Source organism: Suncus etruscus, chromosome 6 (genome assembly GCF_024139225.1).
Source record: "Suncus etruscus isolate mSunEtr1 chromosome 6, mSunEtr1.pri.cur, whole genome shotgun sequence".
NCBI lineage: Eukaryota > Metazoa > Chordata > Mammalia > Eulipotyphla > Soricidae > Suncus > Suncus etruscus.
In genome coordinates this window covers 130,156,726-130,182,066 of record NC_064853.1, presented here as the reverse complement: position 1 = coordinate 130,182,066, position 25,341 = coordinate 130,156,726, and the positions used below count along the sequence as shown (strand labels likewise).

General features: G+C 43.4%; 2 protein-coding genes across 3 annotated transcripts in view; one reads left to right on the top strand and one right to left on the bottom strand.

The window, feature by feature from the left end:
- ATP10B (ATPase phospholipid transporting 10B (putative)) overlaps positions 1–4,638 on the bottom strand; it is a 69,808-nt gene extending 65,170 nt beyond the window's left edge. For both annotated transcript variants that reach the window (XM_049776039.1, XM_049776038.1), the window contains exons 1-2: positions 4,352–4,638; positions 2,286–2,480 (exon numbers count right to left, since the gene is read on the bottom strand). In XM_049776039.1, coding sequence (XP_049631996.1) covers positions 2,286–2,480; positions 4,352–4,626 — 470 coding nt within the window. In that variant the 5' untranslated portion in view covers positions 4,627–4,638. The remainder of the gene's footprint in view (positions 1–2,285; positions 2,481–4,351) is intronic.
- Positions 1–25,341, top strand: part of GABRA1 (gamma-aminobutyric acid type A receptor subunit alpha1) — a 1,147,113-nt gene that overhangs the window by 324,191 nt on the left and 797,581 nt on the right. The window lies entirely within an intron of this gene.

Here is a 25,341-nt window from a genome sequence, read left to right as displayed (position 1 = left end):
AATGACTTTTCTGACAATTCTTAGTAGTCACAAGTGTGGCCTGGAGAGGAGGCCCTTTGTCTCCAGGTCCTTGTTCTTCTTCTGAGTTACTACCCTCCTCTCTCTGAGTAGAGAATAACCTTCATAGAATACAAAGCTCAAGAGATGACTCTAATGATTATCTTACAAAGAAAGATACCAGATCCCTAAGATGTGGAAAGCAAAAGTTTCAAATTAGGGGACTCAAATGAAATAGATCTGGAGTGTTTTAAAAATCTGTATCAGCTAGGAACATTTGAAAATCAGGCAGCCATTAATATCTGATTCTCTAATAAAATTCACAAAATCTAGCAAATCCAGACCTCTGTATTCAGATGGAGTTGAGCGATACGAATGACTTGAGATGAATACAAGGGCCTACCTAGCCTCTGCCACTCCCTATTGCCTCCTACCTCTGCTGCTATTTAACAAGACACAAAGTATATTTCTCTTTGTATATATTCTATTTCACTCAATTACCACATTAGTTAACTTGCTAAAAAGTAGAGTTCCCCAAACTTTATAAATATAAGCATAAACTTCGAAATAGTTCCAAGTTTTTTTTAGTAAGTTTTGATTGCCTCAGTGTTCTTCCAAGGTAAGCAGCTTTCTTAGCTCTGCACTGTTTTAGACCTTTCTAAGTCTCTGTGTCAAGATCGCAGGGGACAACTGGGACATAAAGACTTCTCTGTCACTATCTGCACGCAATGCTTCAAGTGATCCTCATGACTCAAATATTCCAAATTAGAGAACTTAGTACTGTGCCTTGATACAACACTCCCCAACTCCCCTGAGCGAACCCCATTCCTCTGAATCTCCACATGCACATCCCAGAGGAAGAAGAGATGTGGACCAAATCAAAGATCCTTCCATGTGGGATGCATTTGAAACAGCAAAAAATAAAAATCACCACCTACACCACCGTCTTCACAAACAACAGCCTCAAACCTCTCTTTTGGTTTCTCCCTTTTAGTTTCAGACCTTACTCCCTGGGGTAGAGGATCAAATGGCTTCACCAAGAAAACATGATGTTTTCACTGGATCCTTCCTTTCTATGGACTGCAGCCGGGACGGAGAGATGACAAAATTTTACCTGCTGTAGATCACACACACACAGTTGTTGATTGTTCGATCTGATTCGTGGCGCCATGCATCTTCCCAAGCATCCTTGATGGCGGTGACTCCCAGGATGATACAGAGTGGGATGGAGGCCACCTCAGGCTGGAAGGCATTGACCACGGGAACAAAATTGAGCACCACAATGCCCAGAAAGTAGAAATTGGCAAAGCGGTGAAATTGCTCAAAGAGATTCTTGGGTAAGAAAGACAGCAGTGTGTACTTGCTGGTCTTGATGCGGTTTCCACGGTAATGTCTGTTGGGGTTCTCATGGTGGGGAAACTCTTCAAAGGGCAGGTTGGAGACGACCACCCTCTGCTTGTCTTCTTGCCTCTGATGCTTTGGCTTCCCTTCCCGTCTCATCTCTGCTCAGCTTGGGCTCTGGCCAACTAGGTTCCCCCACTGGAGAAGGTCAGTGCCATGACCTGTGGCTGGCCAGTCACAGTTGTAACCAATGCAGACAGCTACCTAGATGCAAATACTTGCCCCTTTCTTCCCAATGCACAGCTGGAGTCAAATCCCAGGAGGAGACAAGGAATGAGGAATGGTTAGGCAGAAGCAGGTGTGCACCTGTGGGGCACTTCCTCCTACCTGGAGACAGACTCTACCTGTGGGAATACAGACACCACCCACAAGTATCTTTCTTTTCTCTGGCAGCCAGGCCAACTCTGGGTCCTAAAACCTACCTAGCTGGAATCTGGGAGCTTAGAGCTCCAGAGATTCTCCTGTCAAGATCTGCTACTGACTGAGCTTCCAACTCACTATGCATCTTAGCCCTGTCTGTGTTTACTCATAAGGGATGTTGACCCCAGTTATACAGAGTTTTTGATGTCTCAGTGCTAAGGACATTCTGGTCTGATAGCAGTCCCCCCCCCCACCTCCTAGGGTGTTGATGGGGAGCTGTTCAGCCTCATGATCTGTCTTTACCCACAAGAAGCCCACGTGTTTCTCCTGCCCAGAATGGCAGATCCAATGTTTCCTTCAGACATTGCCAACCACCCCAGAGTGAGAGGGCAAAAGCTGATCTAGGGGGAAACAGGGAGTGACAGACAGCTCAGGAACTGGTGTGATTGAGGAGAGAAAGAAGTTTGAAAAATTCATGGAGCTGTCACAGAGAGGAAGTGGGGTGGGGGCAGGGTGTTTTCCCATACTTCTCGTGCACCCAGATGCTGGTGTAGTTGATCTCTCGGTCGAAGCAGTGTCTCCGGAAGTCCTCCAGGCCATCCTTGACCATGATGATGAGCAGGACCAGGGCCAGTGGCACCATGGTGATTTCCCGGTGGAACACCTCCAGAGAGGGCACCCAGTTCAGGATCACGAGGAACAGGAAGTAGACGTTCGCCCATCTGCAGAGGGCAAGCAAGGCATGAGCAAAAACATCCCAGGTGTCACTGATCTGTTCCTGGCAGCCATTAGCCCTGACCGGCCCACTTGCCATTCCCAGGCAATGACAAACAGAGAGACATAGAGAAGGGCTTTGAAGATTCAAATTCAGTTCCCATTGCTCACTCATTGTGTGGCCTTCTAGGGTCTGCATTATCCTTTGTAAATGGGGATGAATTCTACTCACTATCAAGGTCTCTTGTATACAATTCCCAGGATCAAGGAAGGATTTCTATGGAGCTTCTAGAACACCTTTAGCTCTGGAAGTGGGACTTATGGGAATCATGGTGAAGGTTGGGTGCTACCTGAGAGTAGGTATCCTTTACTTTCTCTTTTCTTCCTTCCCATTAGATTTTGTTTGTTTGTTTTTGGGGTCACACCCGGCAGCGCTCAGGGGTTACTCCCGGCTCTACACTCAGAAATCGCTCCTGGCAGGTTCAGGGGACCATATGGGATGCCGGGATTTGAACCACTGACCTTCTGCATGCAAGGCAAACACCTTACCTTCATGCTATCTCTCTGGCCCCCTTTCCCATTAGATGTTAACATAACTCCTTGAGATCTTCCCTGCCTTCCCAAATGAGCCTGAGGTCCCAACCTTCAGTTTGACAGCAGTAGGATGGGCTATTCTTTTTTTTTTTTTTCTCTTTATTTGGATATCTTGATTACATAAATGATTGTGATAAGGTTTCAGTCCTATAAAGATCACCCCTCTTCACCAGTGCAACATTCCCGCCACCAAAGTCCCAAATCTCCCTCCATCCCACCCCACCCCCACCTGTACTCCAGACAGGCTTTCCAGTTCCCTCATTCATTCACTTGATTATGGTAGTTCTCAGTGTAGTTATTTCTATAACTGTGCTCACCACTCTTGTGGTGAGCTTCATGGAGTGAGCTGGTGTTCCAGCTCTCCTCTAATTGTCTCTGAGAATTGTTACAAAAATGACTTTTATTTTTCTTAAGACCCATAGATGAGTGAGACTATTCTGCGTCTCTCTCTCTCCCTCTGACTTATTTCACTGAGCATGATAGATTCCATGTACATCCATGTATAGGAAAATTTCATGACTTCATCTCTCCTGATGGCTGCATAATATTCCATTGTGTATATGTACCACAATTTCTTTAGCCATTCGTCTGTTGAAGGGCATCTTGGTTGTTTCCAGAGCCTGGCTATTGTGAATAGTGCTGCAATAAATATAGGTGTGAGGAAGGGGTTTTTGTATTGTATTCTTGTGCTCCTAGGGTATATCCCTAGGAGTGGAATAGCTGGGTCGAATGGAAGCTCAATTTCCAGTTTTTGAAGAAACCTCCATATCGCTTTCCATAGAGGCTGTACTAGACGGATGGGCTATTCTTACCAGAGGGACCTCTCTGAGTTAATAGAATTCCTTTTCCATTTATGTCATTAAAAGCCAATGGTAGCTTTCTTGCCAGCTACCATGTCCCATTTACCTGTCTACTTGTATTTTTCTTTCTTTTCTATTTACCATGATTACAAAATTGTTCATAGATTGAGTTTCAGTCATATAATGTAACAGTGTACACTTCACTAGTGCACATTTCCAGCCATCAATGCCCCCAGTTTCCTTCTTCCTCTCTCTCTGCCAGATTCTGGGGCAGCTATTTTACTTCTCCCCATTTTTGACACTATGGTTTGTACTACTGATGGTTTGTACTGTGCACATCATTTTATCCTTTTTCAGCACCCAGTTCTTGTCCAGAGTGACTAGTTCCAAGTACCATTGTTCTGATGCAGAGCAGAGCAGACCCCACAGGCTGCTTCTTCTGCAGGGTGAAGGAATGAGATTCGCTCCCCAAGTGACTGGTGTACCTGTGGAACTGTTCCAGTAGGTTCTGTGGCAGGAAGGTGAGGAGAGTGTACTTGGTGGTGCGGATTCTGTTGCCAGGGTAGTTTTTGGAGGTCTCCTCCCAGTCACGGTGAAAGGCCTGGTTATTGGGGAACACAAGCCTCTGCTTTCTTGTGCTGGAGCTCTGCCTGGTCCTGTGTGCAGCTAACAGAGGTGTGGTTTCCGATGGAGCCTGGCAGGAGCCACTGCTGATGCGCCACTGCCATCGAGGCCAGGATGAATCTGCAGAGAGGGCCATGCGGGCTGCAAGTAGAGCCTTGGGGACAGACATGGGGGGGGGAAATCAGGTCAGGGGACAAATGCTGTGGGCTCATTAGCTTGTCAATATTTCTCAATTCAAAATTAAAACCCAGCAAGTGCCTCTGGGCAGAGGCAGTTATTCCTATGTGGTTTTTTCCCCCAACATCTGACAGACAGGTGAAACCCTACTTCTGAGTGCTGAGTTTAGTTTATGTTTATGTGCTTTAGGGAACCAGTACAAGAGAAAGATACTTTGGTGGTGGGTATGCTGCTTGCCTTGTATGAAGCCAAGCCAGATTCAATCCCTGGCACCCCATAGAGGGCCCCAAGTTCACCTGGGTGATCATTGCATGCAGAGCCAGTATTGGGGTTTGAACAACACTGGGTGTGGGCCAAAAAACCAAGGTGTGTGTGTGGGGGGGGGGGGGGGGAGGATCATTCTGATGCCTATCAGACTGAAACTGAATGTGCTTCTCAGGTCTCTTGCATTATCAAAGCTGCTTCTGTGGCTGTGCAGCCACGGTGGCTACTTTGAAGCTGTGGGTCTATCATCCTCCAACCTATCAGATTGTCAGGTATCAAGGTCTTTTGTGACCTATTACTGTATCTCTCAATCAACTAGGCTTTTTCTTTCCATCACTGACTAGAATCCTAATCATGTCAAACTTCCTGGTTGCAATAATGGCATGATAGTTATAAAGGAAGATATTCTAGAAAATTCATCCTAAACTAATTCTGGGTAAAGGAACAAGACTCAGAAAAGAACAAGACTTAGTTACATGTATGGGCATGTAACCGATATGTGCTAACACACATATGCACATATACATGAGGCATATTGACTTTCAGTCAAAGGAGTATATGTATAAACATCTCACTGAATAAATGTGACTGTGGCAGGGTCTTCCAGGCTGAAGAACTGACTGGAGAGATGCAGACAAGAGCCCTTGAGAACCTCACTTCGTAAAGCCAGGGGTCACATAACTGCAAGTGGGAATGAAGAACAATTTGGTGACAAAGGAAGGTTTCTCACCATCTAACAATTGAAATCTTAATTCCAAATCAACCAGGCCAGGAGTCTAAGGTGCTTCTGACAGGGCTGAACCATGCTGTGTTTCTTAATCACCTGGCCGCTGAGTGAAGGTGAAATGGAACCTTCACGACTTACAGTTCCGGTGAAAGGGGGTTTGCAAACATGAAAGGCTGGAGGATGTGTGGGTATGGGGAGACACAGATAGGCCAGCACCGAGGCTGCTGGGACAGATCTGGCCCAAATGGCTCATTAAGGCAGGCTGAGAAGAAGAGAAAGTACTGAAGAAAGGCTTGTGTGTGGGTTTGTGATAAGGCTTTCAAGCCTGTTCTTTGTGTGGATACAAACACAGAAGTTGAGATGAAAAGGCCAAAACTGGGGTGAGTCAGGAAGGGTGCTCCTCCTTTTCTGGCAAGTGATCCCTTCAATGAACCAGGAAGTCTCTGGTTACCTAGCCATCCACATGGGAGGGGGGTTTATGACTGTTGTCACAGCAGGGTATGGCCCTGCCAGGTCCTTCCTGATTGCTTTACGGGCTTCCATACTTCTGGCTCCTTCTGCTAACAAGTAACTTTGAGGGACATCTCTCAGATGACATTCAGAGTTGTTTATAGTCTTCTGGGAAATTCTTAGTCTCATCCCCCAATTCTCTCAGTTTCTTCTTCATTTGAGTGACCCTAAGTAATCCAGCAGATTCTATTTCCACCATTAGGGGTCAATCACTAAGCCCACAGTCTTATGCCAGATCAGGATGGCCCTGTCATTGGTCCTCACCCCTAGTGAGGTTGATGGTCTTGAGACACACACCCATAGACACTCATCTACGAGGATAAGTGCCAGTAAGGGAAATAGGGAGGCCTGTGGGCACAGGGCAGAGGTCTGAGCATGAGGAGGGGAGTGAGTGAGAAGGAAGAAAATGAGTAAACAAGCATGTACTGTGTGTGTTTGAATATGCACTGTGTGAGCACACACATGTTCTACATGTTCGTGTGTGGGTCTGCTGTGCATATTGCTCCTTAATGCCAGGGTATGTGTCAGCAGGTGCCAATACAACTACTATGTATGTTCACACCTTATATTAAGGTGTATATATGTCATACTTGGTTTCTGAGATAAGGGAATTTGGTCATATCCACTTATTTGTCCTCCACACAGGTGTCCTACAAAGGAAAGAGATAGGAGACTTCAGTGTCTGGAGTCTCACCCCTAAACATGGCCCTAAGGAAGACGATGACACATGTTGGCAGAGGATAAGTTGGGTGCTGATGGTCTGGGGAATCACAGTGCTGGTGTCACCATACACTTGTGCTCTTATCTACTTTCACAATCACAGCCTCTCTCTGGTGGAGACATGAATTCTTTTTTGTTTTGTTTTTGGGCCATGCCTGGCGGCAGCACTCAGTGGTTACTCCTGACTCTGCACTCAGAAATCATTCCTGGCAGGTTTGGGGACCATATGGGATGCCAGAAATGAAACTGGTCCTTCTCAGGTTGGCTGCATGCAAGGCAAATGCCCTGACGCTGTGCTCCAGCCCCAAGAGACATGAATTCTTGACTGTGGAAGGGATCTCGGTTTGGTATCTGAGGGCCTGGACCCCAGATGTGGGTCTCAAGGCAGAGGGGAAGACCTCAAATGTGCAGCCCCTGACCTAAAAAAAAAAATCCCAGGAGAGCCAAGCTAGACACCCAGGGACAGATTTTCAGTCTCTACTAGGATCTGATTATTACGGGCACCAGAAGTAATCAGAGATGAATAAACACATGGGGGATGGGGTGAGCCAATATCCGTTTCTTGGAGAAGCAGAGAGAGCCAATCAGAGAATGAGAAGGTTGGGGAGATCAAGTAGGTTTGGGCCCAAGTCTTTCTGCAGCTCCAGCCATGCCCCAACCACTGGACTGGGTTGGACAACAGATCTCTTTTATCAGGGAAGGAAAGAAAGCAATGAAATGCTAAGCAAGGTCACCAGAGGGGCAAAGTGGGGTGATTGCAAAACAGCTCCACCGGTCAGCTGTAGTGTGCCCAGTGCTCAGCCAAAGTGCTCGGAGATCAGAGACCTAGGTTACATCCCAAAAAGGAAAATGAAAGTAAAAGGGCTTCTTCAAAGAAGAGATGGTCCTTCCTGGCTCCACTAACCTGCTTTTCTCTTCTACTTACTCTTTTCCCACTATCTTTGAAAGGCAAATCCTTTTGGGGGAAATGAACCAAAGAACAAGCAGGACATCTTTCCTGTATAAGTAGCAGGTAAAATGAAAGGCATCATCTTATTATTTACATCCCTTTGGGCAGAAATGGAATTCTGCTTAAAAGTTGTTTTATGGACTCTTTGAGTTTGTTCTGCCGACAAAATAAGTTGAGTGAATGTATTGCTCACAGAAGATGGATAAGTCAGCAGTGTCTGGAGAGTGAAGGAAGTTGTTCAAAGTCTAAAGAGCTGAAAGTAGTGAGCAAACAATAGTCCGGGCTGTGGACATGTGTGTTTGGGTGACTGGCAGGCTGAGGTGCACAGGTATGAAGCAGGTGGGGAAAGGCTCTCTCCTCATTGGGCTGAGAACACAGAATGAGAAAAGCTGCCATTTTAGCAGCTGGCTCCAATGTTTCCTTGGCCACCTCTTTAGTTGCAAACATTCCTAATTCCTCTCACTTCTCCTGTAGCCAATCATGTACAATGTCTTATGGATTGCAATCTGTGCATCTCTTCCTTCCATTCATTCATGCTGGGCTCAGAGTGAAATGCCAAAGCCTCATTCACCCAGATCCTGACCCTGCTTCATTCTTTTGACTTTCTCAGATTGGGCTGCCACCTTTCTAGTCCCCTTTTGGATTGTGCTCTGCTTCACACTCTCCCAGCTGCCCTTATTTTCAAAGTCCTCACAAAGTAGCTAACTCACATCACAAACTTAAACTGACTTCCCATTCTTGGTTATGCTGAAAAGTTACCACCTGACCCAAATAAGCTTTCTGTGAGCTGGAAGTATGACTGCGGTTACTCACATGTGTACTGTGACATTTGGTTCTTGTTCCATCTAAGCTGAGTACTAGCTGCCTGCATGTCAGTACTGAAGGCTTCTATGGGATAAATCGCTAATCCCAGCGTCTGCTGGGAAAGATCCCTACTCTATTCCAGTGCCTCTTGGGAGCTGCTAACATTTTACACAACCTTCTCCTAGGCAATGGGAGGCATCAAGAGTTGTTGAATAGGGGCCAGAGAGATAGCATGGAGGTAAGGAATTTGCCTTGCATGCAGAAGGTCAGTGGTTCGAATCCCGGCATTCCATCTGGTCCCCCAAGCCTGCTATGGGGCAATTTCTGACTGTAGAGCGAGGAGGAACCCCTGAGTGCTGCCAGGTGTGACCCAAGAACCAAAAAAAAAATTGTTGAATAAAAACTTCACTTCAGAACTATTTCTTACTATTTCAATTCTAGTCGTGATTCAAAATAATCCTTTGAGGGAGGGACTGCATATCAGTGGTTCTCCTGTATCTCTGGGATTTTGCCCATACAAGAGTTTATGGATAAGGGCAAAAAAAAAAAAAAAAAAAACTCCTTTTCTTTTGACCACATTTGGGAAGTATAAGGGAAAAGTAGTCTTCAAAGTCAAGTTAACATACCCAATAAATGGCACTATAAATGACCTTTGTTTCTGTGAGGGATGTTGGGTTTGGCACCATTTCACTCAGAATTTGCTCCTGACACAACAAACATGAAACAAATTTGCTTTGTAGCTGGCACCTGCCATTAGTGTCTCAGTCACCCTGTTTTGATAGGTCACTCAGGTCTGTGACTTCTGGCTGCTGATTACAGAGTTGCAGGAGTTTCTTGTTGAGGGATGACTAAGGAAGTGGTTCTCAAACTCCTTTTCAGACTGGGGTCTTTAACTCTGGCAGCAGGATTTGGAGAGGGCAGGTCTGCCCCTTGGCAATGACCCCAGGATTACAATTTACCTGCTTGCTGCTGCATTTCCTGTAAACTTCTGATCCTGATACTTGCCCTAAACTCAGTCCTAGCCCTCTCTTTTTTGGGGGGTATACTCATCTGGCAGTGCTTAGGAAACATGCAGTGTAGGGGATCTAACCTCTCACCTATGAGCATGTACCCTGATGCTGCTGAACCATGTCCCTCACCCTCATTCCCTGCTTTCTGTGAAATGACATACATGGTTAATAGAACTGACATTGAGAGAAGCAGAACCTCTGTGGGAGTAGATTTGCTTAGATGGAACTTTCACAGGGTGAAATGGAGATTTTCAGGGTGACTGAGGATAATTCCAAGGGTTTTTTTTTGGGTCAATCTGATTGTCCCCTTCCTCTGAAATAAGAAGAGGAGTGATTAGGTGACCTGCTGACGGCTGCAAGGATAATCAGAGCTGGAGAGAATACCAGCTTCCGATTGTGCTGCCCACAGCTTGAATATTGGTTTTTCTATCTGAGTCATTTATATTCATCCCTCTGACTTTAGATACCTTACTGCCCTGGTTGATCTGTAATAAAAGTATTAACTTTTATTCCAGAATAAGTTAGGCTTAGAGAAAAGTTGGAAAGAAATAGTAGGGAGGGTTGATGCACCTGAAATTCCATTCATAAAGTGTGTTTATTGGCCCAAATTGAAAACACAATTTCTTCTTTGTTGTCTGGGGTCATACTCAGTGGTGCTGGGGCTACACAGAGGCCTGTGCTCAAGCACCCCTTGTGATGCTTCGGGGACTTTAGTGCAGATCAAACTTGGGCCTTTTTGCATGCACAGCCGATGCTATAGCCCTTTGAGCTGCCTCTTTGGCCCAGGAAAATCTATTCCAAACAGGCTTTCTTAAGGTTTCAACTGGTCATTTGAACATTACTTAAATGACTGAGCATTCAAAAATCAGAGTACAAATCTAATCCTAGGGCCACCATGACTTTTTGACAATGACACCAAGACTTGGTGGCTCAGAGACTCACTTGTGGATTGCTTGTTTTATAATGTCCTCTTTGGATGGCACACAAGGCAGAGCACTTATCTTGTATATGGCTGTTTGATTCTTGGCACTGCATTTTGTTCCACAAGAACTGTCAGGAGTGACTCCCAAGCACAAAGCTCAGTTGGGTGAGGCCCAAATATTAAAAAAGAAAGAAAGAGAGAAAGAAAGAAAGAAAGAAAGAAAGAAAGAAAGAAAGAAAGGAAGGAAGGAAGGAAGGAAGGAAGGAAGGAGGAAGGAAGGAAGGAAGAAAGGAAGGAAGGAAGGAAGAAAGGAAGGAGGAAGGAAGGAGGAAGAAAGGAAGGAAGGAAACAATATAAAGATAAAAAGAAATATCCTCTCTGGGAAGGCACCAGAGAATACTGGTGTGTTTTCATGCTCTGAGCTAGCAGGGATGGGCAGGGCTCTGGCTGGCTGCTCAGACCCTGGGCTCTCCACTGATACCATAAACAACCACCAAAACCACCTTTGCAAGTCTGAAAGGGCCCACCAGTAAAACTCCTTAAGCCTTGGGCTGATTCATTTCAGAGAATTCGCCTCTGCCCCTGGCTGCATGTTCTCTTCAGGGTACATGTTTTCTTCAGGGTGGTGGCACACGAGCCCACATGAAAAGTGACAGACCCTGTTTTAACTGCTTCCTGCAGGACAAACATGTTTATTAATCTCAGATGAGGAGAGGGATAACTGCAAGCCTGTCAGAGCACAAAGGCACCCACAAAACTAGGACTAGAGGAGAGAGGCAAACAGGTGACAAATCAGAAAAGAGTAGAGAAATGGGTCCCATCACTTAAATAGTTTTGGATGGAAAGTTCAGGGCTACAGAGACAGGGCTTTCTCGTGGCTGGTATCCCAACAAAGACTTAGAGTCTCAGACCCAATTTTCTCTGCTCAGAAGTCTTGACTGTGTGGCAAAACAACTGGGTCTTTTTTTTTTTTTTTTTCTTTTCCTGTCCAATGCATTGGGACTGAGGCAACTGAGAAAAACCCACCATTATTTCCCAGAGGTCAGGTGGGAATTCATAACCATTTCCAAATTCTTCAGGGACTACAGGAGCTATTATTTGGCCTATAAAACAAAATTAGCATTCACCCTGGAGTATTTTGTGGGTTTCTAAAATATAAGCAAATTGGGCTGGAGAGATGGCATGGAGGTAAGATGTTTGCCTTACAGGCAGAATGACAGTGGTTCCAATTCCACATCTCATATGGTCCCCCGAGCCTGCCAGGAGCAATTTCTGAGTGTAGAGCCAGGAGTAACCCCTGATCACTGCTGGGTGTGGCCCAAAAAACAAGAGCAAAAACAAAAACAAAACAAAACAAAAAGATATAGGTAAATTAACATTTGTAGCGAGCCAGCTCCACCCTGGATCACTTCTTTCTGTCCTCACATTCAAAGACCAAGGCCATAACACCCTATCTCATGAGTAAATACTTTCTTCCAGTGTTCTTAGTCTTTCCTAAATGAAGCAGGAGGAGACCATTAGAATGGTCTCTGTGGCTGGTGCTTCATACTTGGCTGGTGCCAAGTTAGAAAATGCTGCCTCCAGGAACCATTCTTTCCCTCTGAGCCTTAGAAAGATGTATTGCTACCTGGAACTCTGGAAAGAAGACTGTCAGTCCAGCCCAGAGGCAGGGGATCAGTGACTGATAGCAGTGGAATGGGTGATTGGATAGTGGAGGAATATGCTGAGAAGAGAGTTCAGGGGCAACTAAGAATTAAGTGTACCCTTTGCCTTCTGCTATGAAGGGCAAGATGTGTCTAGCAACATGCTGAACAAAAGCCTGAACCCTGGCCTTTGTGTGATGCCAGCATCATCTCATGGACTTTAGAGAATGTGTGTCAGACAATGCAGGTTAGAATAGGGATAGCCATAGTCCTATGATGTATAGCAGAGTGCAGGCCCCAGACCTGTGTTCAACTGTGTGTTCATCTGATTTGTGACCTGGTGCTGATGAACCTTGTCTGGTACTCAGTCTCTAAGTGGGGTTTGAGTTCATGAGCTAATTCAGGACATGAGTTTGGTTGGCATAAGCAGATAAGCTAGCATTTGGATGACTGTCCAGTATGAAATTGGACTGATTAGTGGCCAGAATCGAATCCTTTCTGGGTTCCAGACAGAAGAAAAATACCTCTTGAAGAGGCAGCTACTGGTTTCTGTGAAGGATACCATTATATAAGGCCAAAACCCTGTTGTTGCAGGCAGACAGGAGAGGCCTTGGCTAGAAAAAGTCTGTGATTCCAAAAAAACCCAATGCAGCCCAAAGGCCTGAAGAGCCTTTAAAATAAAGAAACCCACTGAGAAGGAAGGGGAGAGACTTTGAGCTGCAGAAGTGCAAGGTCTGAGAAGAGAATCTCCTGCGTGGTAAGAATATCAAAGACCAGCAATAGTTCTCAGCTCTCCCCCTTGGCAACACCATAGCAACAGACTTTTGCATGGATAGTTTGGAAAAATCTAACTTTCAGCTGCTAAAGGTACATTCTCTATCTCGGGGACTCACCAGCATCTCTGCATGTGTGTGACTCTCCATGTTGGGGGTTGCATATAGCTTGTCTTCTCTGCTAGGACTGTTCACTCAGCTCAGTTACCTCTGAAGAGGCCCATGCTCTTCTGAGTGGGCTCCTCTCTTTTCTCTCCCTTCACATTTAACAAACAGACTGATCTTATGCTTCTATCTCTCTTCTTCCTCAAGTTCTCTTCTGCAATGATAAATGGAGAGATCTGGGTGGAGGGACTGCCTTCCAATTCCTACAAAAGGAAGATTCCTGGCTCCATCCCAAGTCTGAGAGCACTAAAAAAATGGGGGTGGTGGACCATGTAGACACAGTCTGATGATTGCCCAAGGGGTGGTGGAAGTATAGGAATCACCCAGGTGAATGAAGAGAAAGGTGGTGGATTCCCCATTTCTCTACTTCACACTAACTACCTGCAATGCTATTATATACCCCTTATTGATTTCTATAGACTTATTGTCCAGCACCACATCTAGGAGGAACACCAGTCTTTGGGCAATAAAGATGCCTGAAGAAAGAAGGAGAGTCAGGGGCCATGTGATCAAATCAGCTCCATTCCTAACACAGAATTCATGGGAAGAAGGTGGAGAAAGGGAAGGGGGAAGCTCTATTGTGTGTATCTTCAGTGAGATGTGCATATATCCAATGGTCTTCTCCTTCTGAAGTATTCATTCATTTTCACTTTCATCTCTTCTTGAAGAAAGAGGTCTACATACATATACTTGATGTCCTTTTCTTCAGTGAGGAATCTGGAATCCTCATGAACATGAGCCAGCATGATCTAAAGGGGAGAAGGAGTTGGTATCTCTTTGGATCCCAGGTATTGGGCCTCTGCAATAATTTTTTTTTTGTTCTGTATTTTTTTTTAATTTTTTTTTTATTTAAACACCTTGATTACATACATGATTGTGTTTGGGTTTCAGTCATAAAAGGAACACCACCCATCACCAGTGCAACATTCCCATCACCCAAGTCCCAAATCACCCTCCTCCCCACCCAACCCCCGCCTGTACCCTAAACAGGCTCTACATTTCCCTCATACATTCTCAATATTAGGACAGTTCAAAATGTAGTTATTTCTCTAACTAAACTCATCACTCTTTGTGGTGAGCTTCCTGAGGTGAGCTGGAACTTCCAGCTCTTTTCTCTTTTGTGTCTGAAAATTATTATTACAAGGGTGTCTTTCATTTTTCTTAAAACCCATAGATGAGTGAGACCATTCTGCGTTTTTCTCTCTCTCTCTGACTTATTTCACTCAGCATAATAGATTCCATGTACATCCATGTATAGGAAAATTTCATGACTTCATCTCTCCTGACAGCTGCATAATATTCCATTGTGTATATGTACCACAGTTTCTTTAGCCATTCATCTGTTGAGGGGCATCTTGGTTGTTTCCAGAGTCTTGCTATGGTAAATAGAGCTGCAATGAATATAGGTGTAAGGAAGGGGTTTTTGTATTGTATTTTTGTGTTCCTAGGGTATATTCCTAGGAGTGGTATAGCTGGATCGTATGGGAGCTCGATTTCCAGTTTTTGGAGGAATCTCCATATCGCTTTCCATAAAGGTTGAACTAGACAGCATTCCCACCAGCAGTGGATAAGAGTTCCTTTCTCTCCACATCCCCGCCAACACTGTTTATTCTCATTCTTTGTGATGTGTGCCATTCTCTGGGGTGTGAGGTGGTATCTCATCGTTGTTTTGATTTGCATCTCCCTGATGATTAGTGATGTGGAACATTTTTTCATGTGTCTTTTGGCCATGCGTATTTCTTCTTTGTCAAAGTGTCTGTTCATTTCTTCTCCCCATTTTTTGATGGGGTTAGATGTTTTTTTCTTGTAAAGTTCTGTCAGTGCCTTGTATATTTTGGAGATTAGCCCCTTATCTGATGGGTATTGGGTGAATAGTTTCTCCCACTCAGTGGGTGGCTCTTGTATCCTGGGCACTATTTCCTTTGAGGTGCAGAAGCTTCTCAGCTTAATATATTCCCATCTGTTAATCTCTGCTTTCACTTGCTTGGAGAGTGCAGTTTCCTCCTTGAAGATGCCTGTAATGTCCTGTAGTGTTTTGCCTATGTGCTGTTCTATATATCTTATGGTTTTGGGGCTGATATCGAGGTCTTTAATCCATTTGGATTTTACCTTTGTACATGATGTTAGCTGGGGGTCTAAGTTTAATTTTTTGCAAGTGGCTATCCAATTGTGCCAACACCACTTGTTGAAGAGGCTTTCCCTGCTCCATTTAGGATTTCCTGCTCCTTTATCAAAAATTAGATGGTTGTATCTCTGGGGAACATTTTCTGAGTATTCAAGCCTATTCCACTGATCTGAGGACCTATCCTTATTCCAATACCATGCTGTTTTGATAACTGTTGCTTTGTAGTACAGTTTAAAGTTGGGAAAAGTAATTCCTCCTATATTCTTTTTCCCAATGATTGCTTTAGCTATTCGAGGGTGTTTATTGTTCCAAATGAATTTCAAAAGTGTCTGATCCACTTCTTTGAAGAATGTCATGGGTATCTTTAGAGGGATGGCATTAAATCTGTATAATGCCTTGGGGAGTATTGACATTTTGATGATGTTAATCCTGCCAATCCATGAGCAGGGTATGTGTTTCCATTTCCGTGTGTCCTCTCTTATTTCTTGGAGCAGAGTTTTATGGTTTTCTTTGTATAGGTCCTTCACATATTTAGTCAAGTTGATTCCAAGATATTTGAGTTTGTGTGGTACTATTGTGAATGGGGTTGTTTTCTTAATGTCCATTTCTTCTTTATTACTGTTGGTGTATAGAAAGGCCATTGATTTTTGTGTGTTAATTTTGTAGCCTGCCACCTTGCTATATGAGTCTATTGTTTCTAGAAGCTTTTTGATAGAGTCTTTAGGGTTTTCTAAGTAGAGTATCATGTCATCTGCAAACAGTGAGAGCTTGACTTCTTCCTTTCCTATCTGGATTCCCTTGATATCCTTTTCTTGCCTAATCGCTATAGCAAGTACTTCCAGTGCTATGTTGAATAGGAGTGGTGAGAGAGGACAGCCTTGTCTTGTGCCAGAATTTAGAGGGAAGGCTTTCAGTTTTTCTCCATTGAGGATAATATTTGCCACTGGCTTGTGGTAGATGGCCTTCACTATATTGAGAAAGGTTCCCTCCATTCCCATCTTGCTGAGAGTTTTGATCAAGAATGGGTGTTGGACCTTATCAAATGCTTTCTCTGCATCTATTGATATGATCATGTGGTTTTTATTTTTCTTGTTATTGATGTTGTGTATTATGTTGATAGATTTACGGATGTTAAACCAGCCTTGCATTCCTGGGATGAAACCTACTTGATCGTAGTGGATGATCTTCTTAATGAGGCATTGAATCCTATTTGCCAGGATTTTGTTGAGGATCTTTGCATCTGCATTCATCAGTGATATTGGTCTGTAATTTTCTTTTTTGGTAGCGTCTCTGTCTGGTTTAGGTATCAAGGTGATGTTGGCTTCATAAAAGCTATTTGGAAGTGTTTCTGTTTGTTCAATTTCATGAAAGAGTCTTGCCAAGATTGGCAGTAGTTCCTCTTGGAAAGTTTGATAGAATTCATTAGTGAATCCATCTGGACCTGGGCTTTTGTTTTTCGGCAGACATTTGATTACTGTTTTAATTTCATCAATGGTGATGGGGGTGTTTAGATATGCTACATCCTTTTCCTTCAACCGTGGAAGATTATAAGAGTCCAAGAATTTATCCATTTCTTCCAGGTTCTCATTTTTAGTGGCGTAGAGTTTTTCAAAGTAGTTTCTGATTACCCTTTGAATCTCTGTCATATCAGTAGTGATCTCTCCTTTTTCATTCCTGATACGAGTTATCAAGTTTCTCTCTCTCTCTTTCTTTGTTAGGTTTGCCAGTGGTCTATCAATCTTGCCTCTGCAATAATTTAATGAGTTCTTCCAAGTGCTCCATGAAGTCAGAACTTCTGGGATTCCCAGATGGCAGAAAAGAAGGCAAACCTCAGAGAGGTGGGGTATTTTCCCACCCAGGGAAATATGTATGATCTCAGAACTCAGTCATACCACTTCTTATTATGAGGAGCTCCCTGCAATTGGGCATCCTGGACTTTTCTCTGGTATGCATGCAGAGAAAGAAAGATCTTTGGTCCATACTCATAAGGAACATGCTGGAAAGGAGCTGGGCTTCTAGATGAAAAATCAGCCAGAGTTTGGTGAACTCACTGCGTGGGAGATCTAGGGCTAGGCAGAGATAAGGAGGGTGGAGTAAGGGACTATGTCCTTTCTAAATCTAAAATGAAATCTAAACACACTCTACCTCCTACCCCTTCTAATGGCCTATTTACCGATTCCCTCCAGACAGTGCCCTGAGGATAGAGTCTACCTGCTCTGAACTCCAAGCTCTGTCACCTGGCAGGCAGACAAGGATGTCTAATGAACAGGCAACAACAACAGCAACAACAACAACAACAACAACAACAAAAAACCCAGGAAACTTAGTAGGATTGAGTTTGGTAGAGAAACCTTTTAACTGGGACTTTCCTAAAGAATATCCAGCACCATAAATACTAAATGAATGTATTAGCCCCACTGTCTAGTTTCTGGAGAGCAAGAGCCAGCACACTATTGTCTTTGTATACCTTGCCCAGCTGGCACCCACAGCTGGGCTTGCCAAAGAACCACTGAATTGAATTGAGATAAAAGATTAAGTCAAAATAGGGACATATGATAATAGATGGAAATTGTGTGGGTTAAACATAGAGTCATATGCCAGGAGCTAGGAGGTTGTCTGAAAGCAATTTCAAATCTCTAATAAAAGCATTATTTTTTTCTCATTAGAACCAAAATTACTGTACCCACCATTTCTTTGGTTTATCCCAGGTTCCTGAGGTTGCTGAACAGATAATCTTGTAACACATCACCTTTTTTGTGAGATGCAGGCCTCTAAAGAGCATTGCATAATTTAACATCAATTCATCATCACTATTATTTTTTTGCAGTGCCAAAGTATCAAATCTAGAGCTTCTCACCTGTAAGCAAATGTTCTATGTCCCTGGGACCATTTTGTCACTACCATCTTGATTTAAAATTATCTTGGTTGAATTTGTGCAAAATGATGTTACCTAAGGATCTAGGTTTTTTGTATGTCTTAAAGTCACAATTTCCAAGAACCCAGAGACTTTGGTGAATACTGACTGAAAGTTAGTTACTATTTCACAAGGAAGACACTAGTGGCTGAAAGGTCAATTTTTGAAGATTAAGCAGATCCTAAGAAGCCCAATGAGGATATAAATGCAGGTCTCCAGGACCCCTAACTTACACTCCCCTACTGCATTGGCAGGAATTTTTCTTCCCATAGAAAGTTCCAGCCTCAACAGATGGTGGCAAAGAAGCTGCATTTCTCTCTGAGTAAAGAATCTGGAATGTTCCAGCACTTCTCCCAAGACACCGGTGAACTTATGGCTCCTCTGAGTACACCTGAGCAGCACCTGCTGACCTAATTGTTTTTTGCTGGCAAATTTCATTGATACAATAGAAGTCCTTATTTCCCACAGGAGTAAGGTTATGAGTTAGCATTGCCCTGCGGCCACTTTGTGTATGTAGAAAGCTGACATTCAGTGTAACCATTTTAAAATGGTGCTGTGAGAGTCATTATGGAGAAATTGCATTACCTGTCTCATTTGAATCGGACAAAGACCTTTCTTTGTACTGGGTCAAAAGCAATTGTTTTAAGACATCTTGGAGTAGAGACAGGGGTGGAGAACTTGCTTTAAATGCTGGAATTTTTGGCTGGTCTTAGTAAACAAATGTCCCCTCTAAGCATTCAGTGGATCAGGAGTAGCCCACAGTACTAATTGTGCCCCCACACCCCCCAAAAGTAAAAAAAGAAAACAAAGCTTCATGTAAATAACTGTTTGAAATCCTATGATGAAAGTTTTAGCTAGAGGGTAGAACTAGTTTCCAATTATGTGTGTCCAAGAATAGTTTAAGTCTGCTAAATGAAATCAATACTTTCCTAACCCTTGACCTCATGTTCTTCTTCTCCTCCCAAAGAATAAGCCTGAGTTTGTTCTTTCTGAGGTGTGTGTTAGTTTTTCTACTTTTTATTTGAACCAATGCACCTTGAATTGCAACTCTGATCACAAATAAACATTCTTTGCTTTTTAATTGCCTTCTGAAATTTCAGTTGATCTACACCATGAAAATATCAATCATGAAAAAAATGAAGGAAAAATAACCCCCCAATTCATGCTTTTTGCAAAAACATCATTTAAAGAAGCTAAAATCAAACACTGAATTAAAGGCTACATTGTCATTTCTTCCTCTCTTTTTTTCAAAAGAGGCTTATAAAAACCTGAGTGCAATGAAGTCTGAAATGAAAATGCTGGCATCCTTTCTGAACAAATATCTCTCTAACAAGCTTCTTAAGCACTCTTTTTTGCTCCAGGGCTCTTTGAACTGAATTCAAATTAAAGTCAACTCTCAAACTTTTCTTATGAGTCAATAAGCCTGAAAACCTTGGCAAGAGGAGGAGTGGGAGGTTCAACTGGAAGTCTTGATCCTTGCTTTGTGATGCAAAATATGTGGCAATTACTAGCTTCTTATTTCAAATAACTTTAGCACAGTAGTCCAGGGCAAAAATTTTCAAACAGAGGCACATTTCACTGCTGTTGTCCACAAGATATTCTAAGGGACCAGAGGTAAAAACAGTATAAATGGGGGGTCAGACCTGAGATAGAGGGCCAAACTGGTAGAATGGTGAATGGTGGTGGTGGTGGGGCAGGGAGGAAGTAAGCTTGGAAGAAGATGGACCAGAAAAAAACTGAGAAACACTGATTTAGAACATCCTTCCCTGGTTTGTATGTTTTTCCCAGAACTTATAGATTTCTTTCCTTTACAATGACTCAAGTTTTTCTTTAGTCAGGGTGATAACACCTTCAATGGCTCAACCAAGTAGAGGAGGAAGTGAGTTAGAGGTAGAGAAGATCCCCTGGAATACTGACATGGTCCAAAGTGCTCTGGGGTGCAGGATCTTCCAGCCCAGAAATGCCAAAGACCAGGAACCTCACATCACCAATGATAAGGTGCATCTTGAGGATCTCATCCCAAAGAGGTAGGACCAACTGGGAAATGACACAAATAAAGGTCCCTACAGTGTACTGGGCCAGTTAGGTCAGAATATCCCTTGGAGTTTTACAATCCTTTCCTTTCTTTTTCTAATTGGAATTGTGACTTTCCTGCCTTTTGGTGAATCCTTTCTCGGGAGATAAGGAACAAACAGCACACAGTCCTGTTTCTGTAACATCCACACTGGTTGCTTTGCAGAGAGAAAGAGGGAGCTCTGGAGGAGAAGCACAGGGCATGGTTGTGTTCAGGCTGTCACAGGCTGTCAGTCTGCTTCCACAGGCAGCATGTATACTACCTATTGCTCTGTAAAGTCATGGGCTGATGGTTGGCGTAAGCATGCACAATGGTTACAGTTGGTAGAGTCAGTGTTCATGCAATTATGGTTGATGAGGGATGTGGTGTGTGTGTATGTGTGTGTGTGTGTGTGTGTGTGTGATATGTAAGAACAATGTAAAAGGAAAGAGCTGAAAATGACTAGGGTCCCTGATGAGTACTGAATGACAAAACATCTACTGTGAATCTAAGGGGGTGATGCAATTATAAAATGGCTCCTTGTTTCCAGGCATAAGCCCAATGCTGAAAGCAGCATGGACACCTCTGGGTATACAAGCTATAAATCTCAGGTAGTCACAATGGGGACTCAAGTCCCTGTAATAGTGGAAATGGAGGAGAAAGGGCAGGGGTGCCCTTTAAGTAATTTTATCTAGTCCAGCTGATCATTTCAAATCTATCCTCTATAGGTGAAGCCAGCAGAACACATCATGGAAATAACTGTGGACAGAGAGGTTACTTCCTCATTGACCTCTCACAGTGCCCAGATGAATGAAGGGAAAGGAGCTATTCAAATACATATGCTGGCAGATGGAGGACAAAGGAAGCCCAGAGGGACCAGGAACAGTTAGCACCAATGGAAGAGAACTGAACCACAAAATACCAATGACACACAGCCATGGCAAGAGCCAGAAAACCGATTTGGAAATGCATTTGTTTGGGCATTGTGGACCAAACCAGCATGTTACAGGACACAAGATGTCATACATGGAGAGAGACCTGGAGTTTATACATGGGACATCACAGGCCCTAGAATAACCTACTAAAGTGTATGATAAAGAAGCAATAATACTAGAACATCAGGAGGTTGCATACTGATGCTTACAGTTTCTCCAAGAACCCACCAGGAGCTCCTCAAAATTCACTTTTTCATACAGCAGGTTCCAGCTCTCAGACCCAAGAGACTCCATGGATTTCACAAGCAAACTCAGAGTGGTGCAGTGAAATGCGTGTCAGTGGGTTGCAGGTAGCATGTGAGCGCTAAGAACTGTTCTCTGGTCACATACCTGGACATAAGGCACTGACGCTGTTCCCACAGATGGCAAGTGGAGGTGAGGGACACACCCAAGAACAAAGCATAGCACTTAGGTCTTCTCTCTGAAGAAAGTCATCCTAACAGTCCCTTCCCATGCTGCAGACTGGCAAAGACAAAAACAAAGCAAAACCCCCCCAAACCCAATGAAATGCTTATATAAATCACACTTCCAGTTTATAGTTGCTTATGCTTCACTGTTCTGGTTTTAAAAAAAGTTCTGATTTGTTGCTGTGCTTGGAATCCAGGGCATCAGACTGGCAGATTCCATGGGTCAAATGGTCTGATTTATTAAAAAATATGTTTTTACACCAAAAATGGGCTTTTGTTTTTAGGAAGACATTCTACAAACTAACATTTAAACAATGTGGTCAACAACATACAGACCAAATAACAGATTTCTGCTTTACTTCCTCTTCTTCTAGCTAAACACAGAAGAAATGGTTTTTAGGGCTTCACTCATTCATGCATTTCACTGGTTGTTGTACTTTTCATTCACCTACTGGCAGCTTGATCGGCAGGCAAGCATTTATTGGTATCTACCCTGGCCCTGTCTTGTCTCACTGTTGGCTGCTATTCTCCAGGACTGAAAATATTCATTCCAGCAGACCAAAGAGCCCTGTGGCCTTCAAGCTAGTATGTCAAAATGCAAAGGGAGAAAGAAAAAGGCCCTGAGACAAATTTAAAAAAAAGGCAGGCACAGAGACCAGGACTTGCCATACCAAATGGAGCAAATCTTATTTACAAATGACCTCTCACTCATAGGGCAGCCCACATAAAGCAGCATCTGTCATCTTTGGGAACGTCCCCCACAACTCCCCCTGACAGGGGCCTCTACAGACCAGATTCCATTTCAATCTAATTGGCTTCCTGCCCTTGCTCCTGCCTTCTTGCAGTCGTGCCTGGCAAGCTAAACCCTCTCAGGCATGGAAAGGCGGCCCTGAGTAGGATGATGCCACTTGGATCTGGGTGGCAGAGCAGAGGCACAACTGACTGAAGAGGCACGTGCAGTGCTCGGTGGCGTTTTCTAGGGTGCACGATAGGACTCTAGGTGCCCCTGCCAGACTTGCTTTCAGGGTGTCCCTCTTGGCCAGCCATGCCGCCAGTCTACAAAGAATATTCAGAGACAATCCTATCCTGCTGCCTAAGGGGACTTTGCAGGTGTCAGGCAGTCAGTTGGGTCACAGAAATACTGACTGTCAGAAACAGAGCCACCCACACGCAACCCACAAGGTAGCAGAGAAAGTGGCTGTAATTAGGTTCCAGACTAGGTTCCTTGGGAGTGGAATTCAAAGAATTTTCTAAGGACATAACAGCATGTTTGGAAGGTGGTGGGTGCATGAGAGAGAAAAGAGAGATAGAGAGAAAAAGAGGACGAGAAAGGAGGAAGATAGAGCAGAGAAAGTGGGGAGGAAGAGATAAATATACAATGATAAAGATATATAATGATATATATACATATATATAATGATATATACATATACATATATATACATATATAAATATATGTGTATATATAGAGAGAGAGACAGAGAGAGAGAAATGTACAGGAGGAGGAAGGTACAGATGGGCACTGAACCCAGTTCCACTGGGCTTCTCTAAACCCTTGAAGATGTCTGGAAAGGGGGACAACTGTCACACTGAAAGCCATGGGGACACACTAGAAAAGCCATTTATATTTCCTAAAGCACCATGACTCAGACAACTCAGAGCAACAGTTTTTAGCCATCTGAGGTTAAGACCCCAGAGTTGGCAGAGTTTCCCTCATGCCCCCTGACTTCCCTCCTGCTTTCTGGGTTTATATGTTATTTGAAGTCCCACAGCATTCCACGACCACTTCACTCCTACAGAGTATGGAGAATACCTCTCTTCCAAGTTCAAAAACAAGAAACTTGAGGGTCAAAGATCAGCAATATGTCCATATGAAATCAAGACATAGATGAAGAGCCCTCTCAATTCATATCCATCTGATAAGATCTTATGATAAAATGTCAGTTTGCCATTCAATTATCTACCCATTCAGTAACAAGTAATAACAGTGTTTATTCTATATCAGACTTTATTTTAGGCTTTGGAGATGAAGGAGTGAAACAAGCTCCCTGTCCCTAATTACATGGGTGTAGATATGCATATATCTGTGAGCACTATATAACACTTAAGAAAAAAAGCTACTATGAAGAAGAACAGGCAGAGTATGGAGACCAGCTACGGGGCTGTAGTTAAATAGTAGAAGAAGGGAAGGCCTCTATGACAAGGTAGTATTTGAACAAAGGCTTAAAGACTTAAAGGGAGTCACAGCACATGGGCCTTGGAGGATGGAGAGAGAACCTCAGAAGGAGAAAAAAAAGACAGGGTGAGGCCCAGGAGCAGAAGCAAGTTTGTCAATTATAGGACAGCTGACCAGTATAGCTGAAATGGAGAATGGAAAAGGATCCTACTCAAATAATTCTAATACTTGAGAGATTATGGTACCTTAAACAGTGAGCTCCTATTGAAAGAGATAGATGAACAGATTTTAAAAGTATATAGCCAATCCCAAAGGGCTTTCCCATTGTACTGCATATGGAGTAAAAGAGAGGGGAGTCAAGGCTAGAGAAATATGTGATGCATGCAGGAGCAAGACGGGATTCATGGTACATTGTGATCAGGAGATGATGGAAAGAGCCATCTCAGGAGGGATAGCCAGGAGCTGGTTCTGGAGACAGATTTAGAATAACTATTAGTCATGGGACCTGGGGAAAGCACCTAGGCTAGCAATGTACACTCTCAAGTCATCAATATGTAACTAGTATTTTGTGGGGAGCAATGGTCTATAGTGCTCAGGTTTTAGTCTATACAACAGAATAGACTCCACAAATAGCACTGAAGGACAATAATAAACCATGAATAGAGAGGAAAGATACCCCAGGAAAGAGTTTTAAGGTCAATTCCTAAATGGACAGACTAGTCCCAGATATCCACATCTGGAAATGAGCAGAGATGCAGCCTGCTGTAGCCTAACAACTCCTCACAGTAGCAGGGGTCTTCAAACTACGGCCCACGGGCCACATATTGAATTTATTCCCATTTTGTTTCTTCACTTCTAAATAAGATATATGCAGTGTGCATAGAAATTTGTTCATAATTTTTGTTTTCATTATAATCTGGCCCTCCAACAGTCTGAAGGACAGTGAACTGGCCCCCTGTTTAAAAAGTTTGAGGACCCCTGGAAGACAAGTGCATTTGCAATGAACTAAAAGACAAAGCTCAGCAGAGAAATGGGAACAATGAAAATGCTCTAAATAAGAATTCTAGAAACCAAAATGAAACAATTGAGATTAAAGAGATTAACAGGATATTGGGAATAATAGAGAATAAAAGCAGTGAACCATAGGCAATTTAGTTGAAATGATCCACTATGAAGATGGAGAGAAAATGAATAGTCTCGGTGCATGCCAGACAATACAAGAGTCTAACAGCTGTGTTACTGATGTCCCAAAAGGACAGAAATGAGAGAGAGCAAGACATAAAACAGAAGTGATGAGGTCATGATGAAGAACTTGCCAAATTTGATAAAAAATGAACATTTACAAATTTAGGACACTCGACAGGGAAAGGTCTCAGAAAACCTTTCCCTCCAGATGTCTAAGACAATGAAAAACTACAGGAGAGAGAAAATCTTGGAGAAGTCAAGAGAAATCTGGCACCTCACAGCAGGGAACAGTGATTCGATAAAAGGCCAGAAGAGATCAGGCAGTCTTTAAA